Raw genomic sequence first — 24,633 nt, 5'->3', positions numbered from 1 at the left:
TTTCTTTCTGTCTCTATCACCATTCGCCAGCCTTGTCCCCATGAGTTATCAAATTTGATTACAATACAAAACCCATAAAGATAATTGGAGAAATTCTATATAGGTAAGTTCAATGCCCAGTTAGTGTCGACTCTTGTTTTAGGACCAAGTCAATCATAGCGGAGAACCCAAGAGACTCCCAGAGGATTGCTTCCGCTGTTGACTAGTATTTTAAGTTATCAAACCAAGGCCACTTGATGATTATTTTGACCAAAGATCTATTGGGGAAATGTTGTCGCCATAGATCTTTGAACTGCCATTTAGAAGTCCTACAGAGGCAATACGGACAAGAACGAAAAGACAATTTGATGAAAAGAAGCAGATTCACTTAAAGTTTGTAGGTGAGAATCTACTATCCGGGCGTCCGGTACGCAAATGTACCGGATTATTGATAGAAGATTTGTTTATACGTCTTCTTTAATTCTCTTTCTTCTCTTCCATGAACGACTGAACACAACCAAACTCAACACTGTGACTCCACGGATAATCAACAATTCATATCCGTTGGGGGAGAACTGATGCTCCATACACTGTTCTTTTTTATTGCATATTAACTTTTTTTTACGATTTAACTTGATAATTATATTCATAATATTAAAATATATATTTATGACTGCACCGACCTACCCTCGATCCGCGAATAATACATTCGCTTTTGAGAAAGCAACTTGGGTTGGTTGAGTCATTACTTCTGTTGTTGACAACTCCTGTATGGTTAGTCTTAGAGATGGTGCAAGTGCAACCTACCCTGCCACGTGTCCTTTAATGAATGATAAAATATCTGTTTTCAGGGCGGATGCGGAAGGTATATGCCGTTAACCATACGAATCCTCTTTTAAAACTCAGTTTTTAACCTTCTTTCCTTATTTACCTCTCTGTTGCCGCGCGATTGGAGTCTCTTGAAAGTCACCGGGACTTCGCAGCTCCCGGTCATCGGAGATGCCTTTCCGGCGAATGTCTCTCAGATCCGTGTTGTTTCTTTACCTTATAATCTCCACTCAGTCGCTCGACTTTGAAAATTTTCGGAGACGGCACGGAATCGATGGCCCGATCAAGACTATTGTGGTGGTCGTCATGGAGAACCGCTCCTTTGACCACGTTCTTGGCTGGCTCAAGTCCTCCCGACCGGACATAGATGGATTAACTGGGTCTGAATCGAACCGCATCAATGCCTCCGACCCCAATTCCCCCAAAATTTTCGTCTCCGACGATGCTCTCTTCATTGACTCGGACCCGGGCCACTCCTTCCAGGCAATTCGGGAACAGATTTTTGGGTCGAATGTTAGCTCCTCTAATAATCCCCTGATGAACGGCTTTGCCCAGCAGGCGCAGAGTATGAGCGAAGGCATGGACAAGACTGTCATGAGCGGTTTCAAACCTGGGGTTTTGCCGGTATACACCGAGTTAGCCAACGAGTTCGGGGTGTTTGACCGATGGTTCGCGTCGGTCCCCGCGTCAACTCAACCGAACCGGTTCTACGTCCACTCAGCGACCTCACATGGTGCGATGAGCAACGTCCGCAAGGACCTTATCCATGGTTTTCCTCAGAAAACGATCTTTGACTCGCTCGAAGAAAATGGCCTCACATTTGGAATTTATTACCAAAATATTCCGGCCACCCTCTTTTTAAAATCTCTGAGGAAACTAAAGCACGTGACGAAGTTCCACAGTTACCCATTGACGTTCAGGTTGCACGCCAAGCTCGGGTGGTTGCCTAATTACGCGGTAGTGGAGCAGCGGTACTTCGATGTGAACTTGTTTCCAGCGAACGATGATCATCCCTCCCATGACATGGCACGAGGGCAGAGATTCGTGAAGGAGGTGTACGAGATACTTAGGGCGAGCCCGCAGTGGAAGGAGATGGCCTTGTTGATCACGTATGACGAGCACGGCGGGTTCTATGATCACGTGCCTACTCCGGTCTCTGGGGTTCCTAGTCCGGACGGTATCATTGGACCCGACCCGTTTTACTTCAGGTTTGACCGGTTGGGTGTTCGAGTCCCTACGTTCTTGATCTCGCCCTGGATTGAGAAGGGCACTGGTAAGTGTTTTAACTCTTAAACACTGCCATATTTTCTTGTTGCTCTAATTTTGGGATTTGATTACCAGAAAATTTTATTTGAACTTTATTTGAATTGTAGAAAATTTAATTCCAGGTGCTAATTTGCAGATTACTGAAATGAACTTTTAGAGATCTTGATACCAGGAAGTCTAGAACTGCGTTTCGCTTTGGCTAAGTTGTGTGAAAAGTTTAGAAATTTTGTAATGGAGAGAGACATGCTTGCTGATTGCTCTGCTCCAATACTAGTTGTCTTAGTGGAGCTTAGTGCCAAAGGGATCCTATAATCTCCAAAACCCTTTTCTGTTTAGTGTTTACAGTTCCTATTAGTCAGACCAAGATATTACCTTATATTGGTTTCTTTGTTGTCTTGACATTTTTATCCTGAAATTGGTGATCCCCTTTACTTTAGACATGACAGTTAGCCAGTTAGGTATCATTACTTGATGTTGCATTTATAAACATTTTTGTTATCACCTGTTTCTAGTATCTCTATGTTATTAGTGCTTCAATGAAGTTTTTAGTTTTTTGGGTGTATTTTTGCAATCACTTTCCAAAGGTTATTGCCTGCATAGATTGAAATGTGATCTATATTCTTTAATTGAGTATTAGTGTCTTTTGGCTCTTGAAATGATGGTTGATTATGCCGTGCAGTGATTCATGAGCCAGAAGGGCCAACACCGTATTCGCAATTTGAACATTCTTCCATCCCTGCAACCGTAAAGAAGCTCTTCAACCTAAAAACTAATTTTCTGACAAAGAGGGATGCGTGGGCTGGTACTTTTGAGAAGTACTTTTACCTTCGGGACACTCCTCGTGATGATTGTCCAGGTTTGCCTCTTAAGATTTCTGATTCTGAAACTGTTAGAATGATTTTGTTCTTGGGAAGTAATTGTAGTATTTACAAATCAATATGGATCTTTATGTACCCCTTTTTCCTTCCCAGATTTTGTATACCTACATTGTTTTTGTGCCCATGGTTGTAGAATATCCATCATGTCCTTGGTTCTTCCCTATAGACTAGTGGAATTCTATGTGATCTTTACTTCTCTACTTTCTGCACGGAGCTTCTAGCAATAGTCTCTTATGGTCAGATCATTAGATGTTTTTAGGCCACAACCCATAGTTTGATTAGTTGATTTAGAATTTAGAAACCACACTTTTAATCTTCTGCTTCATTTTGAGATGGCAAAAAAACTTACCATCAACATGTATCTCAGTGTCTATGTCAAAGTTGCACCTATGATCTCTCCACTGCGCCTCATTTTCATAGTTGCATACCTCAAGTTCATAGTTACTCTTTTTAGGCCGCCATTCTTTGAGAACTAGGTCTTGTTGGAATATCAGTACTGTGATTGCTTCAAGGACCTACGGTTATATAGAGGCGTTCTACATGAATATTGCTCTCATTAAAGCATTCCCTACTGGTTTTGGCTTACTATCTTGCATTCTAAATGAATTAATCCTAATTATGGTTGTAGAAACCCTGCCTGAGGTGACAACATCATTGCGGCCATGGGGACCAAGGGAAGACGTCTCCCTATCAGAGTTTCAAGTTGAACTGATCCAGCTTGCATCTCAGCTTAATGGGGATTACATCCTGAGTACTTACCCTAACATTGGCAAAAGCATGACAGTGGGTGAAGCCAATAGGTATGCAGAAGATGCTGTCCGAAGGTTCCTAGAGGCTGGAAAGGCAGCTCTAAAAGCTGGAGCTAATGAATCTGCAATTGTTACCATGAGACCTTCGCTCACTAGCCGTGTTCCTGTGGGAGACGGTGATCACCTCAAATCCTATTAATGCAGCACGCGAAAGAAGGCGTTCTATTGATGCCTTGGTCTTACGCTTGCTGTTTTGTAAATAGAAACTTGAATATTACTACGCCGGTACTCTGTTATCTTTATGTATCTTATACAATATAGATACTCGCTGTAGAAGGTGCTGTAAGAGGCTATCTTCAACCCATATCGTCCCTCTTCTAATTGTGGCACGAATCATCTCTCTCTTTTTCTAGAAGTCATTGAGCTCTCGTGAGAAGAGTGTGTCCAAGTCCTTGCGCAAGCAACCCAGTTGTTGTTCGGCTCAAGTGCAATGGACTTTGCTGGCACCATTGTGCACTTAGTCGGTGTGATTACTGGGCTTCGGGGCTCACTGATAGAAGGCCCAAGAGTGGACCGGTTTGGTGCATTTGGAAAGTCCGTTCAAATGCGCGGTCACAATTCACAAGGCAACGCTGGTTGTGCTTGGAACAATGGAACAGTTGTGGTTCGGCTGGTTTGTGTTCAATCCAGGCTCCTTCGGTAAGATAGTTATGGGCTACAACTTTATAGGCAGGCTATTTGGACGTCGATTACTGGTGGGCCACTGGGATGCGTTGGATGGGTGCAATGGACTTCTTGGTGGGTTTGTTGCCATTAGGCCCATTACATTGGGCTGCAATTGCGGGCGGTCGTAGCTTCTTGGGTCTTGTTTGGGTTCAATACATTGGCCTTTAAACGAAACTTTGATGACCCACTAGAGGCAACCAACTGTATGGTGGGTGGCTGTGGGTGTGGGGTGCCTGGGGATTGACAATCACGGTTGTTTGCCAAAGAAGAATGTGTTATTCTAGCTTATGGCTCCGGGAAGCTCCGTTTGACGAGGCCCTCTGGGCTGTTGGTGGTCGGAGGATGGGGTCTGCTGGGGGCCTAGGTCATGAAGCTTTTAGCGATTATGGGCTGCGTTAATGTGACAATGGGCCCCTTTTCCAAATCGAGGATATCACCGCATGAAGAAATTGCAGGCCTAGACGTCTCCAGCCATGGATTAGTGTACCAACGACCAATTTATTCTAACATTGATTGTGTGTAGGTCAGGATTAAAATTTCTTGCTGTCAATACTATTGTATGCAGCTCAATGCAACTCCAATTTAGGCAACACGCTTGTCATATACAGAGTTTCCGTAGGCTATAGCATGTGAATGAACCCTCACCTCAGATGAGTATTATAGGAAATCAATACAGGATCTGGAAGAATGAGAGGCAACTTATCAATGTACATAAACAGCCTCCTTTGATCTTCTCTCAAGATCGTACACAAATCATGGATCTCAGACTTGCTCGTATAAATCCAAAGGTCGCCTGAGTTGACATTCTCAAGACTATCCCGGCAGAAGGGACATGACAGAGACCGTCCACGCCTATAGTTAGCACAATATAATCAATTGTCAGGTTAAAATAAAAGTTCTGTTTCCGGATATTCCATAAATATTTCATTCCAAACAAAAAGGGCATCTTTTGTAGTGGACGCACTTCTAATCCCCAATCTACAATGTACATATCTGTTCGCTCAAATGAACAAGAAGAATTCACAAAATCTCTTTTTTACTGGAAACTCTCCGTAAAAGTTTTTTTTTTTAAAAAAAAGAAAAGATAGAATGAAAAGAACTGACATACAGGAGTAACAGAAGCAGCACCTCCTAAGACTTACCCATGGTGGAACAGTAGTCTAAGAGCTAATAGGAGGAAGCTACCTTTCCTTCAACACGACAAGTCCTTTTTCGTAAGCAAGATTTCTTTTTCTTTTTTTCATTAGAGAAATATGAACAATAGTTACAAATCAATTTGAGCTTTATGCATTTTCCAAGATGTTATTCACATATTTAATTCTACACCTAAGAAAATATTTCATCAGTTATTAACAGGCGACACAATCGGGTAGCATTTGACGGTAACTCAGTAAGTTAAGATGGTTTCAACTATAAACATGTCAAACTTTAATTTCAACTGAAAATTAAATGACGCCAAGAACACTATTAGAAAACACAGAATTTCCAAGGGAAAAAAAGAAGAAGAATTAGAGCCTAGAAACTTCTATCACAATGATTAGACAATACGCATGCAAATATCACTTCCATTTTGAGGTGTTAGTGAAAGTGGAAGGCATACCATTGCAGTGAACAAAGCTTTCGTGTCGAAAGAAATAGAGCAGAAAACTTACCAATCTTGATAGCACTTTAGGCACAATGAATGGAAGCAATTAGGTAACACAACCATGCTGTTCATCTCCATGCAAATCCCACATTCCTCTTCTCTTTCCATGTCAATGTCAGAGAGTTTACCCCTGTCCTTCTCATCATTTCTGCGGTATCTCATCCTACATATCCTTTTCTGTTTCCTATCTTCAACATCAGTAATGCCTCTTTGAAGTTGCAACAATGAAGGAAATATCACCCCTGTTTATAAGAAGCCAAGGTGAAGCATCTTCTGTATACTGAGGAGAAAACACCCCATGTCTAAAGATAACCCCTCAAACACCATCCCCTCAGCACAAAATACACACACACACACACATATATAAGAAAAAAAGTAAGGGAGAGGGAGAGGGTTGAGAAAACTAAATTGCACAAATACAGCATTTGTTCACAAATTCAATTGCGGGGAAGGGAAAAAAAAATTTCTGACGCGACACTCACCATAAAATTCTTTAACGCTTGCTTTCCTCTCATAGATGGACATGGTGGTCTTGCCATCAGCATAGGACTACATCAATAACAGGAGGTTGGTGAGAAGATAAAACCAAGAAAATACACTCATAAAGTTCGAACATATCTGATGGCGAAAATAATTTGAACAGATAAGAGTATGTTGGAGGAAAATATACCATATAAATAAGAATCCTAAGCAAACCAAGGGCACCAGCAAGGTGGCAATCAGTCCACTGAACAAGAAAAAGAAAAATGTTGGCCGCTGGACTGTAAGATAGCCTCATCTGCAGGCGTGCTCCATCCTTCTCCCTAGGATAACCCAAAGCTCTGCATTTACATAGTTAATCAATATATTCAAAGCCAGAATTCAATTTGTGCAGCAGCAATCATATAACCAATGTAAACAAAACAGTGCCCATCCAATTGACAAAACACTAGGCACTCCCACGACCCCTCACTAATTATCATAGGAAAAAATGTTTAGACATTGCATAAGAAGTGAAACAAAATGGGGTACATGAGAACTCTTAGAAGTTACGCCTTCATTGATATGAGAAAAGAGTCTACCTTACACGTTCACTCATTGCAATACACTGATATTATGGAGCAAGACCAAACCAATACTATGAGGCCTTCAAGCTTGAATTCGTATTTACGGCTTCAATTATAAGGATTTGGAAAAAAATAGAAGAAAATTGAGAGGCAGTTCAACAACTCCTTTAATTGATTTCGTAAGTATAGATATTTCTTTCACGGCTTCCCACTATTCACTCCATAACTATACATACACATCAATTGTAAAGAGATTGATTAAATGTTTTGAGATGAGCTTGTATCACTGAAATTTCCAGCTTCGTCCTCTGCCAATTCCTAGGTGCATTTATCTATAAGTAATTGTGAACCCGATTTGAGTAAGGAGATACCAAAACCACTTGCTACATTCACACTAACACCTTGTCACCCTTCGCATTAAAATTTAATGCCCAAAATATGCTTCATTAATGAATGCAAGCTGCTCCAGATTATGACAATACTGATAATCCACAATTTTGACAAAGAAGGCCACATCGTAATCAACGTACGTACAGTCAACTGAATAAAGGAATTTCAATACATGAACATAGTAAATTAAAGTTCTTGTAGCAATTGATAAACCGATTAAGAATTTTTTTTTTAAAAAATGTCGTTCCTAAGTACTCCAAATTCAAAATCAGGATTCGTAAGCAAAAAATAGTTCTCAACGTGATATAAAACAATTAAGAAAATATAAAATAATTGGGATGAAGAAAAATAGAAATTACAAAGAGTAAAGAGGAGAGAGTTACATTGTGTTGGCATGCTGGATATCGGCTTCGAGCGCTTTGAGAGAATCCTTGAAAGAAGACTTTCCCATGTCCGGGTATTTTCAGGGAAAACAACTCCCATCAAACAAACAGAAAATAAAGGTATAATTAAGATCGCAAAGAGGAGAAAAACCCCTAGAAATCCTAGTGGTATTACAGTCAATCCCGCGAAAACCTGTCTCGACTAATCCACCTCTCCCGTTAGCAGTTCTAAGCTCGCTCCTTAAAAGGACAGAGGAAGAGGCTTCTTCAATTACTAATATACCCTCGACGCTCAAAAGGTCTAACCTCTTTTTATATATGTAAAATGCAAGTGTAGTACATAGTAAGTTGGACCCACTTGGGAGGTTTTGGATAAGGAATATCTCATCCTAATCATTCTGGCGGCCACTTCAGTCCGGACTCTGTACACTACTTTGGACTTATAAACAACAAATTTTAATTATATAGTTTGGGTCAGGAATTTTGTTATTTTGTGTCTGGTGTGAAGTGAATCGTTGGTTAAATTGTAATTACATATAAGGAATCATCTATCCATTAGGTAGTGGGTTCGAATCTTACTCCCTCCCTAAATCTCTGTTTCAAAAAAAAAAAAAAAAACTCCCGACGTATAAGGCAATAAGGTTATGTGATTATTTTTTGATTATTACCTAATGAATAGATTTTAACAGCATGTAGGCCCTCATGGTAGGCTGACTCTTCGAGATGTTTAACACTATAACATGGGACAGAAAGTGTAGAATGTGTGGAACTCCCGAATCTGGAATCTGTAAAAGCTTTGGCAATTTCTGGGACAGGAAGGAATCATGGTTTTGAAGGATGAGCCGAGTACTGAGCCTGATCCTTTGAGCTGTCACCTGAATCACCTGGCAATATTTAAGTAAGACGAAAAGAAATGTTAGGCAGAGACCAAGAATGGCGTAGGAGGACTCAAATAATAATATGATACTTTCACTAAATACTCATGAAGAAAATCTGCAACCCCCTTGCGTGGTGGCAATTGAAATCCTAATGATTCAAATCACTCTAGAACTTCTCACCGAGGTCCTTGATACACCACATAGCCTTCTGATAATAGCAGCAGGTCATCAAACAGGTCAAATGTTTCAGATACTGGCGGAAGAAGCGCATAGTTGCGTCCATTTCATGAACAAAGTTCCGAAAATATTTCACAATCTAATGCGTAGTAGAACTATCAGCCCTCTTGATATTTCATCCATAAGGAGGATTTTCCATGCCCAACTATCATTTCCCCTCAATAACGCCAAGTATAATCATTTATTAGAATTTAGAACATAACAAAGAATTGATGAAAAACCAATAACAATTGCAGTTTCAGAGTTCAAGTATGCATGATATACTGGAAGCTTCATTTTATAATCATATTTTAGTTCCAAGAGATTCAATAAATGACTAGTTAGTATGTCCAATATAGTACACTTCTATGATATAATCGCACAAAAACATAATGAGAAGTTATTTCTATTTTAGAAATGTTGTCATTTCTCTCAGATACCATATCAACTGGCTCCTCTGAAGTTTGGACATCTACCATAATGCTTTAAGTATACTTGGTCGAGAAAACAAGCAAATGTAGGAGGAGATACCAGTGGTAACTCTTTTTCTTTGCCCTCCCGATATGCCTCTGAGAATTTCATAGCCGAATATAATCTCTGAACATACAACAAGGCCAAGTACCTTTAAAACGTAATCAATTGAAACACTGTGCCCTTCTTCCACCAACAGAGGATGCCTGAAGAATAAAATTATTTAGATAAAACATCATCATGAGAAACATCAGTTAACATGTCCACATATAAGAGTAGTCTAAAGGACAACCTTCATAAAGGCATCAATCTCTGGACTTGGAAGTTTTTTCCTTTCCTTTTCCAAACGGGCCAGATCATCCTCAAACCCTACATATGAAAAAACATAGGATACCACATTGTTTAATAGATTATAGGCCGTAATAATTAACATTCTACAAAATAGCAATCACACAAGCAGCAACATGAACTAAAACTCAAAGAATTCTCAATAAACGTCCATCGTAATCAATCAGAAACAAACATAATGGATTTTAAGTTAACCTGCAAACCGTTCACTTGTACCCTGACATCAGGCAGCAAAGTCCAAGGTTTTTCTGATAGAGAGCACTGCAATATGATCATCTGTTTGGCTAACGTACGCAGAAGTCCTTTGGACTCAGAGCTTCTGGCCATTGTATGTTACATCCCCAATTTTCTGCAAACCAAAAAAAAAAAAAAAAAACAGGAGGAAAGGCTTCTATCAAATAACAGGGAGAAGAAAAGTATCCAAACATATTATTTTTAATTCAACCAGTTCAGGGAACTTATTTCTTCTTCTTCTTTTTGTTTGGTTATTTCTCTTCAATTTCTTCATCAGAGAAAAAAGCAAGCGAACCATCTGGAATATTTCAATATCGAAAAAACAAATCAAACACATCGACTACTCAGTTTCCTGAGCAAGCAATTCATTAGAGCTCTTGAGGCCGAGAAACATCATTCTATCTCGAAAGGTGAGTATTTAAATATTTAATTATTAATCAAACAGAATCGAATTGATGAGAGATCAAGAAATCACCGGCGAACTGATCAAGCTCACATCAGTTGCAACCCTAGCAATTGTCATCGATCTCTGAATTAGTGAAACACTTCAACAGAAATCGGAGGCACAAATCAGCTAGAAAAAAGAAAAAGAAAGAGGAGAAATCATACGGAAAAAGGCCCTATATGTTACGTAAGAACGTCAAAAACGATACTAACAGGTTGCAAGTACTTGGTATAATACTATTCCCAACTTACCGTTCCCGCGTTGAAGAATGTGTTGGTGAGTAGCTAGGGTTTTGTTTTTGTTTTTTCGTGAGAAGCGACTAGCTAGGGTTTTAGAACACAGAAATTCACCAGCGTCGAAGAGGGGGCCTGCAGCAAAGATCCAAAATCGGAGGTTTCTTCGGGGTTTGTCTGCTTAATATTGCTGAAAGCCGCAGGCAACAAACGACAAAGTGACAAACAAGAAACAAGTAATTCAGAAAGGTTGAATGTTTTCCTTCTTACCCAATGGTACTTGTATATCAAATCATAGCTATACTGAGCCGCGCGATCAAGGGTAAACACGTCATTAAATTAAAAACTGAACCGTTGATTAATGACCGTTACCGCCAACTGGTGATTAGTAAGGCGGTAGCTTAGGATTCAAGCTTTAGAAGACAGCCCATGGCCTAAGGCCCACTCTACTGGCCCTTAAAGAAGTAAAACTCGTGAGCAGCCCACTCTCTCAGCCCGGCCTCTGACTTAGATCTAGGCCACAGCCCATGCGTAAGGCCCATTATGCTTGTCTTAAGGCCCTTCAAGAAGCAAAACTCTTAAGCAGCCCACTCTCTCAGCCCGGTATCTTGCTCAGAGGTGCTAGACCATTAATGGGCCGGGCTTTGAAGTGCATAAACTATCACAACTAAATTGGGCCAAACCCTTATTCCTTTTGGGCCTTGCCTGCCTTATTTGAAAAGCCTGAGACTGGCCACACCCAAACACATGAAAAGATGGATCGTAAGTCCGTGACAACTATCGAGCCACCCCACCATTGAGGATGCTGGCCCAAACTTTTTTTGGTAACAGTGGATCTTGATATAAGACTAGCTGGTGTTGGGAATTGGGAATCCATTAATGGCTATAACCATTCGAGGTAGCCCAAAGTGGCCCCCCTCCATAGTTATACTGCACACCATATTTATAAAAAAAAAAAATTCTTAATAGGATGTCCTAAGTACAACTTGTGTACAACCATGATGGCCAGCTCTTATAAGATTAGAATTTAGAGTAGGAGTCTAGTTCATTAGTTACAGAGGTTCATGCATATTCTTGTCATGTGGCCGTAGTCAAAGCTGATTCCCCAATAAAAGAAAATTTGTATGAATTGTTTATACGAAATCAAACTAATTAAGAAGGTCTGACTCTGTTCATATTACTCTGGACCCTTCTCCATTTATAAATTTTAACAGTTGACCCTGTATCTTGTATTTATTTAAGCTGCAGGCAACAGGCAACATGTTGTTCCTTTATTGGACATAAGTTAGATATACCAGCATTTTAACGGCCAAAGCCACAATCTGGCGACAGTTTAGGCATTCAAGGGGTTTGATGGACCAATCATCAAGCGGGTTACATTTAATTTTCAATAAATAAATCAAATCTGTTGCTTGTCTGGTTTACACTCAATCAGCAACACATTATTTTTATTGAATTATTGACTTTAACGGCCAACCATGCCAGACAGTATGGGCTGTGGCATTCTACTTACCATTTATTTGATTTAAATATCCTCCCATTAGTGTTTACTAGGTCTGACATTAACTTTTGTAACTTTCAAGCAACCTTATATATAGCTTTTTATATGTCAATGGCAGCCAAGGGAAAAGCAATGGCAGAAGCCACCAGTTCTGTTGCCATTATTTTTGGTGTTACAGGACTTGTTGGGAGGGAGCTTGTTAAAAGGCTGATAACCTCCAAATCAGACTGGAAGGTTTACGGCATAGCGCGGAGACCTGAAGTCAATCCCCTCCATAGTCTTAGATACCAATTCATATCTTGTGATTTGCTTGACCCTGTCGAGACCAAGCAAAAGCTCTCTCCTTTGCAAGATGTGACTCATATTTTCTGGATCACATGGACAGGCCAACATTGTTTCGATAGCCAAGAATGTTGTCAGCAGAACAAGAAAATGATGTCCAATGCCTTGGATGCTGTCATGCCTAAAGCCAAGGCATTGAAGCATGTCTCACTCCAGACAGGAATGAAGCACTATGTTTCACTTCAAGATCCTTGGAATGCGGAGGAAAATGTTTACTACAGTGAGAAACGGCCGAGGGTTGGAGCTTCCAACTTCTACTATGTGCTGGAGGATTTGATCAAGGAGAGGCTTGCGGTTGAAGGTAATAAGGTTTCTTGGTCTGTGATAAGGCCTGGCTTGTTAATGGGTAGTTCACATAGGACTTTTTATAACTTCGTAGGCAGTTTGTGTGTTTATGGAACTCTATGTAAGCATTTGAATCTCCCTTTTGTGTTTGGAGGGACAAGGGAGCTATGGGAAGAGGCTTGCATTGATGGGTCTGATGCTCGGCTGGTCGCGGAACAGCACATTTGGGCAGCTACCAATGATGAGATATCTTCCATACATGGGCAAGCTTTCAATGCTATAAATGGGCCAAGTTTCACCTGGAAGGAGATCTGGCCAACGCTTGGGAAGAAATTTGGAGTGGAAGTCCCTAATGAAATGTTTGTGACGGATTTTTGGTATGCAAAAGCTATGCGTGACAAAGGAAAGGTGTGGGAAGAGATTGTAGTGAAACAAGGACTAGTAGTCACAAAAATGGAAGATTTGGCTGACTGGGGATTTCTGGATGTCCTGTTCCGGTGCCCCAAGAAAATGCTTGGGAGCCGGGAAAAGGCTGACAGGGCTGGGTTTACTGTGACATATAAGACATCAGATTCAATCTTGTATTGGATTGATACCATGAGAGATGAGAAACTAGTTCCTTAGAGATTGGTTTTGACTCACCATTGTTTTAGGAGAGAACGTCGTGCACTGCACGTTCTGCATATGCTGTTTGACTGAACCTTTGAGTTCTAATCATCAAACAGATTGTAGGGGTGGTGGATGATTAAAAAAATAATGGCAGATGCCTTGTTCTCTTGACAGAATCTTCATCATTTACTTTCCTCTCATCATGTGGTAGTCGGCTACAATATAAATTTGGGTTTTGCTTCCCTGGTACATCAATGGCATTGTCCACCCTCTTGTCCATATTCTCTCGAGTCTCAATAATAAGCTTAGCACATACATGTATATGAAAAATTATACAAATCTAAGAAACTGAACTAAGATTAGCATATCAGTGTGCAACAAAAATGGAAATCTTAGTTACTCTATACAGAAAAAGAGTTGGCAAAACAGATGTTACTAACAGAATTTTGTTCAACTTTTACAACCAGAATTTTCTCATATTTCTTGCCATTCTGTATATCGACCATTCATCTTCTCTGGAAGTTGAGAAGTTTTACAGAGAAAATAAAGATGCCAAAAAATAGAAGGCAGAAGCCAACAAGCACAACAGCTGAAATTCCAATCATTCCAGGACCAAATCCAAGGTTATCTTCCAAATATTTTTTCACAGTGCCATTAAACTGAGGTTCTTCAATCATGGTTTCCACGTCACCAAGCTGAGATGAGACAATCCCCCTTAGAGTCCATGCAATAGGACTAATGTAGTAAGCCCATAGCCACCATTTTGGAATATTCTGAAATAACACACATTTCAAACCACCACTAGGTAAGTTTACACGAAAAGAAAAGAAATTTTACGATACTTTGAAAACCATGGAAAAGGCTGCAAAACCAAGCTCCCAGCACACTGCCTTTATAACGGAAGCTAGTAGTAGTCCTTAAAAGTTCTTCTCCATGTACCAGCTTAAGATATCACATAACAACTTAATAAAACAAATTAAATTAGTCCAGTAACTCCAGCTCACATTTGAAGCAGTAGTGATTTATATAAGTTGAGAAGAGGGAGATATATACTTAACTGGTTTTGGTACAAGAAAACCAGAGAGGAGATTCCAGATAGAGTAAAAAGCGGAAGATATGACAGCTGCCAAGTGTTGATTAGGTGTGAGACCAACAGCCATCATTCCGTAATAAGTAAAGTAGGTGAAAGTGAGGAACAAGAACACGAGATAGAGGAAAAACTTTCCTGCAAAATAGGAAGAAGAACATTCACGAGTAAGTTGCATTTATTTGCTAGTACCTTAATGAGCATTATCAAGTCAAAATCCTGAGATCTCAAACAACGAAAGGATGCATGCCCACATTATCTTTGAATGGAAAATATGTTTGTTTGCAACAGCACCAAGAAGGATTATTTGTTTTAATGTTAGACTACTGCATAATGGACTAATTTGTTTCAAAAGCTATGGCAGACTACTGCAAAATGGAGTAATTTTTTGGGCATCCATTGCCCGACAAACAATTCCGTATCTGCACGGCAGTAATCTATCCATTGCACGCTGAAAAGCATGTGCATATGTGTACACTATAATATACATCAGTCCCAGACTCCCAGCGATAAAATGCAGTAGTGCTTTCCATATCAACTCCAAACCACGAAATTTTTTAACATCTAATGACACCATATAGCAAAATAAACTAGAAAACATGGCATTGACCTTTATGATTTCCAAAACATCAATGAGCGAAATCAAATTAACTTTTATCAGGACAAATGATTTAAAATTTGTAAAGGTTTTAGATTACGAAAGGCAGCCTCTTGAATTTTTAACTGTGACTAAAAAGTAAAGCAAAGGTTATGCCATCTCTAAAATCACATTAAATAAATGCCAATAGAATCCAACAGAAAAAGTATCACCAATGTGAATTCAGGTAAGTAGTCATTCATTCCAAACAAGAAGATGCAACTCTTATGAACTTAAATCTTACTTGCTGTCGTTTCAAAATGGACCATAAAATAGGTGATGACACCAAACACAATTGTTTGCAGGGCTACATATGGAATCTCCACAAGACCCTGTTCACAAAACAATTGAACTATTAATCAATACTCTTTACAAAATAATTGTCACTGGTCAAATTCCTTCAGTAATATGAGCCTTACCTGAGCAGCCCCATAGGCAAGGGGAGAATACATTCCAGCTGCTTTTTCTCTGTAAAACACTGTCCTCTCAATTGAAACAATTGGCTGTACTGAGGAAGCATTATTCACCCCAAGAAACAAGCATGCTGAATAGAGAGCTCCCATCACTATGAACAAACCTTGAGTGGAGTCCCTGCAAATTGTTTAGAACCACCAAAAACATTGTGATGTGATAAGAGAATGGACAGTTTTAGCATCGAGTTTAAAAAGAATATGCATGCATATCATCCATGAGCTCAACAATAATTGAAGATCCAATCTCTATGCCATGGGTGAAAAGAACGTTACCTTTGTGAACCGAGATTCCAAAATACAGTGCCAAATATCAAGGCACTTATGGTAGTGAAAGTTAATCTCATGAGATTGTATGGCGGAGTTCTCCAATAAACAAGATTCTGTTTCCGAAGACAAATAAGAAATTGAGCCAAAAAGTTTTGCGAGTAGGTTGTAGAAAACTTTAGTGGTTCTGAGCCAGTAGCTGGAACACTCATTTGCTTGATTGTATCTTCCACTTCCCTAAAGCAAAGATATCAACACAAGAAACCATATAAATCCAAAAAATATGCATAAGCGCCAATGAATGAGCAAGACCCAATTCACGAAGATCTTGTTAGAAGAAAAATCACCTGTATTGTTCTGAACTCTTGTATAATTCTGAAAATTCCATACCAATTCTCTCCTCAACGGAAGGTGTGGTTACCTCAAGCATCCAAGTTGCTGGGTTGTAACCATTCGGAATTGGAGGAATTCCATTTATTCCCTACAGAAAATAAGAGAACTTGAGAACGTACCATCTCACTCAAGAAAGTCATTGTCAACATGTGTACAACTACACAAAAATGGAAGTTCATAATCATTCTAGATCATAGTTTAGAGGGACAAAAAGACAAATGTTTACCCAAAATACATCTATCAACACAAACTCCTAGAATTGGTCACTGCTAAGTGCTAACACATTGAAATTTCATTGGGAAAATACTAGCTTTATAAGATTATCATGAAAATGGCTATTTCATTTTGCATAGGGTATGATTCAGGAACCATGAGATGCTTTTAGACAATTCACTCCCACATTACCGCCTTTTTCTCTCGACCCGTTAATGCTGAGGGTGCAACATTGTAAACTTTTTACCTGTGACTATAATATTCTCCATATGTTTTAGCGATTTCTCTGAAATTTTATCATACTTTACACATAGACTACTATTACAGTTTACAGCCAGGTCATGCTCTGGCCAAATAGTTCAGATGAAAACAAGCTAAAAGGCAGAATGTCAAAAGAAAGTCAAGATTGGTCAAAATACATAATATCAAAACTAATGTCAAGCTCATATATTTTACCTTAGCTAAATTAATTCATTTTTTCATAGCCAAAATAATTCCGTTAATACTTAGCTTACATGATTGAAAATACTCCAAATTGACTTCAGAAATACTTGAAAGATAAGCAAGGGATATTTTGTAAATGAGAAAAAAATTAAAACCCACATGATAATTCATTTGACTTCTAGCCCAACAAGTATTATACTAAAATCTACACACCTGATGTGAGCCCAAATTCAGTCTGCTCGAACACACACAAACCAACTCCTCAACTCAAATAATAATTAAAAAAATCATTACAAAACACATGACCATTACCAAACACAATAATCACCGATTAATAATAACTATGCGAATACTTTTTTTGGGGAGAGGGATAACAATCTGCAACTTTCAGGCTGGTGATAACCACCCTTGCCACTAAACCACAATGGAATGGTTTAATCTAGAAGATACATATTAAGGTGAAGCTCTTTATGAGCAATTATAGACCAAGTGTGTATCTTTGATTTCATTGAAAAATATCAAACAATACAGTGAGATATATAAATTAAGAATCAAAATGCTACCTGAAAATAGTCTATCATAATCTGTGAGTGCATACCAAGCTTCCCTCCATATATAACACATCCACCGCGTTTCATAAGTAGTAGCTGTGCATCAAAACACATAGATTATGTGGTTGAAAAAATTAAGCATGGCATATCTGCCTCTCGGACTTACTTTTCACACAATAGAAAAATAATGGGAGAGTAACCTCATCAAATGCTTCAAAAATATCAATGCTTGGTTGATGTATGGTGCAAACCACTGTCCTCCCAGTATCCACCGTATTACGCACAGTTCGCATCACTATGGCTGCTGCCCGTGCATCTAATCCTGATGTCGGTTCATCCATGAAAATAATGGAAGGATTCGCAACAAGCTCTACTGCAATTGTTAAACGTTTTCTCTGTTCTGTTGATAAGCCAGAACTACCAGGCATGCCAACCAGAGCATCTCGCAAGGAATCAAGCTCCACTAACCTCATCACTTCTTCTACAAACTCCTGCAATTCATGTTGTATAAACAATAATGAGTTAAAAAGAGCATACATATGAATTTATGTCATTGTATATGAATTTTTGTCAACAGTGACATGCAACTCACATGTTTTCGTTCTTTGCTGACTTCTTTTGGAAGGCGAAGACTAGAAGAAAACCAGAGAGACTCCTCAACAGTCAGCTGAGGAGAATGTATATCATTTTGCTCCACATATCCAGAGATTCTAGCAAATGTGTGTTGCTCTTTTGGGAAACCTGATATCAAGATATCACCTTCTATGTATCCGCCAGTTTTCCTCCCCGCAAGAACGTCCATTAAAGTTGTCTTTCCTGCCCCACTTGACCCAACCAATGCAGTCAGAACACCTGGTGAGAATACTCCACTCACATTTGACAAGAGCTGCAACTTCTTTTCAGGTATACCCCTTGAACTCATTTCCTAATGTCAAAATAAAAATAATTATTAATTGTTTACTGTTGTTATTCGTGTATTTAAGTTGGAAATTGAAATATACAGAGGTCAAATTAATCAAATTTAAAGACAACTATACCTTGGGCATATCAACAAAGTAATTGACATTTAGGAATGTCATTGTTAATGGTTTAAATGGAAGAATCATTCCCTTCCTTTTGATGCCCGGTGACATACCAGCCTCCACAGCAACCACTGCATAATCCGTTAATATTCATGCCATTAGATGAAGCTTAATCGAATAAAAGAACTATCAAATCAAGTATCCAATCAGCTGTGCATGATAAAAAAAAAATGACTCACCACCATTTCCAGTAGAATTTCCTTCAGCGCCATCAAGTGGAACCACAGCTTGAGCTTTTCGAATAGCTGTCAGCAATAAGCATACACATTTGTGTAATAATGTACAAAGTATAACAAATTACTTATAAAGAGTGCTATAGAACTTTAACAGATGCAACAAAAACTTACGGTTGAGGTAGGTAAAGGCCAAAGTGACAAGGTTGTTGAAAAGGAAGGCATATAGAAATAAAACACCAATTCCAAGCCAATACCAATAATCACCAGTAGGTATACCATGGTAATGAAGGACATTGTGTCCAACTGTAACATTCCCAACACGAGACATCTGCAAGATTTTTCAATCATTCTGTCATCCGATCTATCATTGATATATAAGATTAAAACTGAGAGAATTGAAACCAAGGATCACACCTTCATCCACCTTGTTGCAGTAAATTCATTGACAGATATGGCATTTTGACCATATGATAATGGTGACACCCAATAAGCCCAAATCCACCATGGCTTAATCTCATCTGAAACAAGAACATCCAAAGCATTAATAATGATGTAGTATTGTGTTGTTAAGTAAGTATTGAGAAAGCATACCTTTTGGCATAATAAATCCACCCAACAAAAATATTACTATAATTGCAGCTGATCCAAAAGTATTAGCAAGAACCATGTCTCGCGCAGTTGCAGCAATCAGCCTAAATAGTCCCAGTGCCATTTGGTGTATTGCTAGGAGTATAAGCAAGAAACGGAAAAACCTGAAACATGGATCAAAGGCTGTTTGTAAACAAACATTATCGAAAGCATAATGCATAAAGAGTAAGTAAAACTGGAACTACCTCCCAGCACTAGGGGCAAAACCAATAGTGTAGTACACAACACAAGACCAGACAACAGCTTCAAGAATAGAGTAAGGTACACGCAGAATCCAACTGGCAAGAGACCAAGCCCATCCAGGATGAAAGAAATTATCCCGTTGCTTGTAAAAAACGGGAAGTCGAAATATCGTAAGAGAGAGCTCAGAAAAGCCATTGAACATCATGTGTACCAAGCCAAAGAACAGGGCAGAGAGATAGAGATTTCCATTTGCCTCGTCTGTGGGATGTAATTTTGTCCTCAAGAACATTGTGGATGTAATGAATCCAATAAATGCAACCTATAAAACATTAGATTTAAGCATAAAAAATAAACAACAATGAAGTATCACCAACTTACAATCCAAAGTCCAAAAGACCAGTTGGAAACTAAATCCTACCTGGCATGTCCTAAAAGTATAAAGAAATCGATGGCGGCTGATCAGCAGTAGTTCTCGTGAAAAGCATGTCTTGAAAAGCTCATATTTTGAGACAGCGTACTTCTCTTTCGACAAAGCTGATGGATGAATCTTGGATTTATCATATGGAACAGAAAGTGTGGACTGTAAAGACCTTCCGAATCTGGAGTTAGCAAAAGCTTTTGCAATTTCTGGGACAGGAAGGAAAACATATGGCTTTGAAGGATCAGCCCAGTACTGAGCCTGATCCTTTTTAGAGGTCACCTGGATATTAAAGAAAGCAAGATGAAAGGAAAAGTTAGGCGAAGACCCCAAACAACAAAAGATATCACATTGATAAATTGAAAATATATTACATTTACTATATACCTCTTGAAGAAAATCTGCAACCCCCTTACGCGGTGGCAGTTGAAAACCTAACGATTCAAAGAACTCTAGAACTTCTGCTCGAGGTCCTTGATATACCACATAGCCTTCTGATAATAGCACCAGATCATCAAATAAGTTGAATGTCTCGGGTGCAGGCTGAAGAAGAGCCATAAATACAGTTGCATCCATTTCATGAACAAAGTTCTGAAGACATTTCACTATCTGATAAGTAGTCGAACTATCCAGCCCTGTGGATATTTCATCCATAAAAAGGGTCTTTCTGGGCCCGACTATCATTTCTCCTACATAAGACCGAGAATAACGATTATTACAAAATATAACAAAGAATTGAGTACCCCGAGAACATTTAAAATGTCAGAATTCAATTATGCATAAAAATACTGAAAGTTTTAGAGTTTCAAGAGATTCAACTGGTGACTAGTTAGTTTACCAACAAGCACACATATACAATGAGACTGAATTTACTGCTATTCTAGTATTGTTGTCCTTTGTGCCAATATTGCTATTTCCACTGGCTCCACTAGAGTTTGGAGGTTTATCTTTACGTTACTAATTACTTATTTCAGCTGGATGGTTTAAGGCCATGCATATATCATGATACTTATGCAAATATGTGTCTACATGCATGCATATGCAGCGAGAGAGAGAGAGACCTGTGGTAACTCTTTTTCTTTGCCCTCCTGAGATACCCCTGAGCATGTCATTGCCAACTAAAGTCTCTGAACATACATCAAGGCCAAGTACCTTTAAAACATAATCTGTTGAAACGCTGTGCTTTGTACCACCAACAGAGGATGCCTGAACCATAAAATTATTTAGATAACATCAGGATAAGAGTTAAGTGTCCACACCAGAGATTATTTTAAAATAGCAACCTTCATAAAGGCGTCGATCTCTGGACTCGGACGTATGTTCCTTTCCTTCTCCAAACGGGCCAGATCATCCAAATACCCTACAAGTGAAAAATCATAGGGAAAAATATAGGCACCTCATTGTCAAATAGCATAATTATTAAGCCATATAGATTAACTCTCCAGCAAGATAGCTAAGCATTTGCATTTAAACAAAATTGATTTGAAGCAAACAGACCTCCAAAGCCTTCACTTGCGCCTTGACATCTGGCGGCAAAGTCCAAGGTTTCTCTTACAGTAAGCTCTGCAATATGATTATCTGTTTGGCTAATGTAGGCAGAAGTCCTTTGGACACAAAATTCATTCAGATTATGGCCATTGTATGTTATATCCCCGCTTTTCTGGAACCATGGAAAAGACCCAAAAAAAGTTTGTTCAAGGATCAAAGAAAAGAAAAAACAAACGTTATTGAAGTTAAATCAAAAGGCCCAAATCATTAGGCTAATTGTATGCCCAAAGCAACCGGCCCAAATCACTAGGCTCTTTAGTCTTTAGATAAGAGCTAATTGTAAGCCCAAAGTAGAGCTCATCCGAACGCCCAAAGCAATAGGCCCAAAGCATTTGGCTCCATTAGAACTTAGGGCTGATGAGAGTCGAACTCTCTGCAAGGCTGAAGGGAGACTCGCATGACAGACGACGGAGAGGCCATGAAAATCGTTGAGATGCTATCATTTAAGCACATAACTAAAATTTGTCTATAGCAAGTGCATGTAGCACATAAGTAAAATTTATCGCAGAGGCAAGCATTACAAAAGGATGCAAGCAGCAAAATTGCAAGAGCCGGCTATGTGAATAAAGCAAATATTGCAGAAACTACAAACGCAAAAGATGCGTGTAATTAAGCAAAATCAAACAAGAAGTTTTAACAGTCTGGACAATACTTGATTAGAAATTTCACCGAGAACTAACCTTCAAGTTTTTGTCAAGCTTCCCCGCGAGTGCTAAAAGTAGACTGGATTTACCGGCACCTGGTGGTCCTAGAAGCAATGTCATCCTACAATGGTCCACAAAGCACACATGTCACCGACTCACCATTTTTGTACACTTGTCACTTTTTATTGTATATATGGAGAAAGCAAATAGATTCACATGCTGATTTAATGAGATCCAATGGCTCTGAAAAGCACGTACTCGTGCAATTCATTAATTTCAACAACAAAGCAATTCATCTTTTGCTTCTTTCAAGATTATGCAAATCCCCAACCCAGCCATACTCATTTCAACTTAATTATACACGCATCTTCTATAAATACGCTGTGAGTATTCGTAATAGCAGGATTAGAAAAGCACGTACACGTGCAATTCATTAATTTCAACAACAAAGCAATTCATCTTTTGCTTCTTTCAAGATTATGCAAATCCCCAACCCAGCCATACTCATTTCAACTTAATTATACACGCATCTTCTATAAATACGCTGTGAGTATTCGTAATAGCAGGATTAATGTGCTTAGTAATCAAAGTTTCTGTTCTAATTTCTTTGTCAAAATTTCTCGTACACTTATTTCTTTTAGCAAGAACAGAATATCAGCTAGGATAGAACTTTGCTTTCATAAGTAACACAAGCAATTATAAATTAATCAGGCAAAGACAGAAACTTAACAAAAAATTAATACTTATACTAGATAATACGTCAATTTCACTTCATTCAAAGGCTAATACGCACCTTCCTGGTTTCACAACGCCACTAACGTTGTTCAGGATGGTTAGAGAATGTCTCTCTGGCCGAAATATCCTCAAACCAGTCAGAAAATTCTGCACCATTCGTATGATCAAAGAAAGTTAGTGAGATGGGATTGAATCAAGTAGAAGAGTAGTAAAATAAAAACCATGTGAACCAATAAAAAAAAGGTGTGGAAAGGGAAACCTCTATGGTGTCACGAGCAGAATTGATCAAGGTAGGTAAAGCTCTGGAACCAATTTGTACTTGGGCCTGAATGTTCAAGTTCTCAAACCTTACTTCCACCTTTGGCACCTCCAATCCAACCCTTCAGATAAGAGAAAAATTAATTTAAAAACTTAAATCCATAATGGAAAACAAGGAATGTGAGATGATAGAAAAGGTTTGTGAAAGAAAAATATAGTTGAATCCCTCCTTAGATCTATAAAGATTCAATCAGCAAAAGAACGAAATGAAAGACTTTGATCAGCAAGGAAAACTAATTTTGGCACAGAAAAAGAGTTTCATGCGTATTGCAACAGAAACATATTGAGAAAAAGAAGATTCAAGATCAGTTGAAAAAACTTCAAAATCGGAATGTATTGAGAGGAAGAGACATTAAAAAATCAGTTTACCTATCCAAACGCTCTTTAATAGCGGAAAGGAGCCTGTAGTTATCCTGCTCATTAGTCGCCAAAGCCTTTTTCACAACAAGCTCTCGTTTCGAACGAGTCAGTTTCCTCACGTCAACCGTCTCCGCATTCGGGATTCCATCTTCGCCGGTTCCTTTCTCCGACGGTCCTCTCCTCAAGACGGCATAGTTCCCTCGCTTTTGAGAAGGTAGCTTGTCGAGGGCCGCCCACATCAACTGAACCTCGTCCTCCTCTACCGTATCTGCGTTTGAGGGTCTCGCAAATGAATCCCTTCCTCTCTCTATCTCTACATACTCGAAATACTCGCTCCCGTTGGAAGCCGCCATAGCCACCAGCACCTCTGTTTTCTGTCTCTAAATATCACGTTCTCTGTCGATTCGGTTTTTTTTGTTTGTTTGTTTCAGAGCGAGCGATGGTTCAGATATATATAGTACTCACCGTTCACGTCTCTCTGTGTCTCCAATCGACGAATGCAGAAGAAGAGTTTGTTTCACAGAAGGAAGGTGTTGTTTGTTAGAGCTGTCCCCGGGAATTTTTTAAGTGAGCTGGATCACTATATTGCCTTATTTATATGGCACGGGCTTTGAACTTGATTTCCTGGAAAAAAAAAAACAAAACGGTAAATTTTAAAAAAAATTCACTGTGATTTTCTCTCAAGAAGGTTATTTTTGGTCAGTTATTCTTTTGTCCTGTTCTTGCGATGACAAGGAATTCGCCATGTGACTGGATATTAGATTGTACGTGTTAAATTCAGTAATGGTTTCAATCGGTTACAAGTTCAAACACTAAAATGAAAATACCCTCAGTTTTGGGACCTTTTTACGTCATCAGTGACGTCAGCTATGGAATGAATTTAAAAAAACTTGTCATTATGGTTTTTATGGAAATGCATGTATTGGTTTTAAAATTCGACTCCGCCTTCAAAATTACTTCCCATTGAGTAGATTAATTACGTCAACAGTGACGTCACCTGTGGAATG

The 24,633-nt window shown here is 39.0% G+C and overlaps 4 protein-coding genes and 1 pseudogene across 11 annotated transcripts; 3 read left to right on the top strand and 2 right to left on the bottom strand.

The window, feature by feature from the left end:
* The first annotated feature begins 807 nt into the window (after positions 1-807).
* On the top strand, positions 808-4,106 carry LOC120002409 (non-specific phospholipase C1-like). Its single transcript, XM_038851170.1, has 3 exons — positions 808-2,080; positions 2,753-2,929; positions 3,580-4,106. Exons 1-3 carry the CDS (start codon positions 979-981, stop codon positions 3,897-3,899), a joined length of 1,599 nt encoding a protein of 532 aa, XP_038707098.1. The 5' UTR covers positions 808-978; the 3' UTR covers positions 3,900-4,106.
* On the top strand, positions 3,899-5,060 carry LOC120001978 (annotated as a pseudogene).
* Positions 4,957-10,953, bottom strand: LOC120002410 (E3 ubiquitin-protein ligase AIRP2-like). Of its 8 annotated transcripts, none has more exons than XM_038851177.1 (12): positions 10,695-10,953; positions 10,513-10,582; positions 9,999-10,335; positions 9,748-9,824; positions 9,516-9,661; positions 8,949-9,162; positions 8,559-8,774; positions 7,891-7,949; positions 6,742-6,892; positions 6,554-6,620; positions 6,079-6,313; positions 4,957-5,278 (listed from the first exon to the last, which is right to left on the bottom strand). In XM_038851177.1, the coding sequence occupies exons 9-12, from the start codon at positions 6,847-6,849 to the stop codon at positions 5,068-5,070; spliced, it is 621 nt and encodes a 206-aa protein (XP_038707105.1). In that variant the 5' UTR covers positions 6,850-6,892; positions 7,891-7,949; positions 8,559-8,774; positions 8,949-9,162; positions 9,516-9,661; positions 9,748-9,824; positions 9,999-10,335; positions 10,513-10,582; positions 10,695-10,953; the 3' UTR covers positions 4,957-5,067. The 8 variants fall into 8 exon arrangements, with proteins under 8 accessions (XP_038707105.1, XP_038707103.1, XP_038707102.1 ...); XM_038851175.1 differs by having other exon boundaries at positions 10,513-10,611; positions 10,734-10,953; XM_038851174.1 differs by having other exon boundaries at positions 8,858-9,162; positions 10,734-10,953.
* A 1,374-nt stretch (positions 10,954-12,327) lies between these two features.
* Positions 12,328-13,959, top strand: LOC120001977 ((S)-8-oxocitronellyl enol synthase CYC2-like). Its single transcript, XM_038850509.1, has one exon. The coding sequence runs from the start codon at positions 12,328-12,330 to the stop codon at positions 13,465-13,467; it is 1,140 nt and encodes a 379-aa protein (XP_038706437.1). The 3' UTR covers positions 13,468-13,959.
* LOC120002322 (ABC transporter G family member 31-like) lies at positions 13,959-24,197 on the bottom strand. Its single transcript, XM_038851045.1, has 24 exons — positions 23,636-24,197; positions 23,208-23,328; positions 23,007-23,095; positions 22,250-22,334; positions 21,519-21,681; positions 21,305-21,381; positions 21,083-21,227; positions 20,409-20,710; positions 20,022-20,303; positions 19,606-19,922; positions 19,364-19,524; positions 19,187-19,290; positions 18,944-19,100; positions 18,776-18,841; positions 18,552-18,667; positions 18,107-18,439; positions 17,715-18,005; positions 17,527-17,610; positions 16,261-16,394; positions 15,923-16,150; positions 15,596-15,767; positions 15,421-15,508; positions 14,511-14,677; positions 13,959-14,225 (listed from the first exon to the last, which is right to left on the bottom strand). Exons 1-24 carry the CDS (start codon positions 23,977-23,979, stop codon positions 13,959-13,961), a joined length of 4,293 nt encoding a protein of 1,430 aa, XP_038706973.1. The 5' UTR covers positions 23,980-24,197.
* Positions 24,198-24,633: the final 436 nt, after the last annotated feature.

Source organism: Tripterygium wilfordii, chromosome 7, assembly GCF_013401445.1.
Source record: "Tripterygium wilfordii isolate XIE 37 chromosome 7, ASM1340144v1, whole genome shotgun sequence".
In the NCBI taxonomy this organism is placed as follows: Eukaryota; Viridiplantae; Streptophyta; class Magnoliopsida; order Celastrales; family Celastraceae; genus Tripterygium; species Tripterygium wilfordii.
The sequence above is the reverse complement of the archived record's forward strand: the minus strand, read 5'-3'. Positions and strand labels throughout refer to the sequence as shown.

What these genes read in the sequence shown, in the direction of transcription:
- LOC120002409 (XM_038851170.1), top strand. Translation starts at nt 979, where the DNA reads ATGCCTTTCCGGCGAATGTCTCTCAGATCCGTGTTGTTTCTTTACCTT. An exon ending in CTGGATTGAGAAGGGCACTG is followed by an intron (nt 2,081 to 2,752) that starts GTAAGTGTTTTA and finishes TATGCCGTGCAG; the next exon opens with TGATTCATGAGCCAGAAGGG. An exon ending in TCCTCGTGATGATTGTCCAG is followed by an intron (nt 2,930 to 3,579) that starts GTTTGCCTCTTA and finishes TTATGGTTGTAG; the next exon opens with AAACCCTGCCTGAGGTGACA.
- LOC120002410 (XM_038851171.1), bottom strand. Translation starts at nt 7,958, where the DNA reads ATGGGAAAGTCTTCTTTCAAGGATTCTCTCAAAGCGCTCGAAGCCGAT. An exon ending in AAGCGTTAAAGAATTTTATG is followed by an intron (nt 6,314 to 6,553) that starts GTGAGTGTCGCG and finishes TCTTATAAACAG; the next exon opens with GGGTGATATTTCCTTCATTG. An exon ending in CTAAAGTGCTATCAAGATTG is followed by an intron (nt 5,279 to 6,078) that starts GTAAGTTTTCTG and finishes TGCTAACTATAG; the next exon opens with GCGTGGACGGTCTCTGTCAT.
- LOC120001977 (XM_038850509.1), top strand. Translation starts at nt 12,328, where the DNA reads ATGGCAGCCAAGGGAAAAGCAATGGCAGAAGCCACCAGTTCTGTTGCC.
- LOC120002322 (XM_038851045.1), bottom strand. Translation starts at nt 23,979, where the DNA reads ATGGCGGCTTCCAACGGGAGCGAGTATTTCGAGTATGTAGAGATAGAG. An exon ending in AGCTTGACAAAAACTTGAAG is followed by an intron (nt 21,682 to 22,249) that starts GTTAGTTCTCGG and finishes CCATGGTTCCAG; the next exon opens with AAAAGCGGGGATATAACATA. An exon ending in TGGAATCTCGGTTCACAAAG is followed by an intron (nt 15,768 to 15,922) that starts GTAACGTTCTTT and finishes AACAATTTGCAG; the next exon opens with GGACTCCACTCAAGGTTTGT.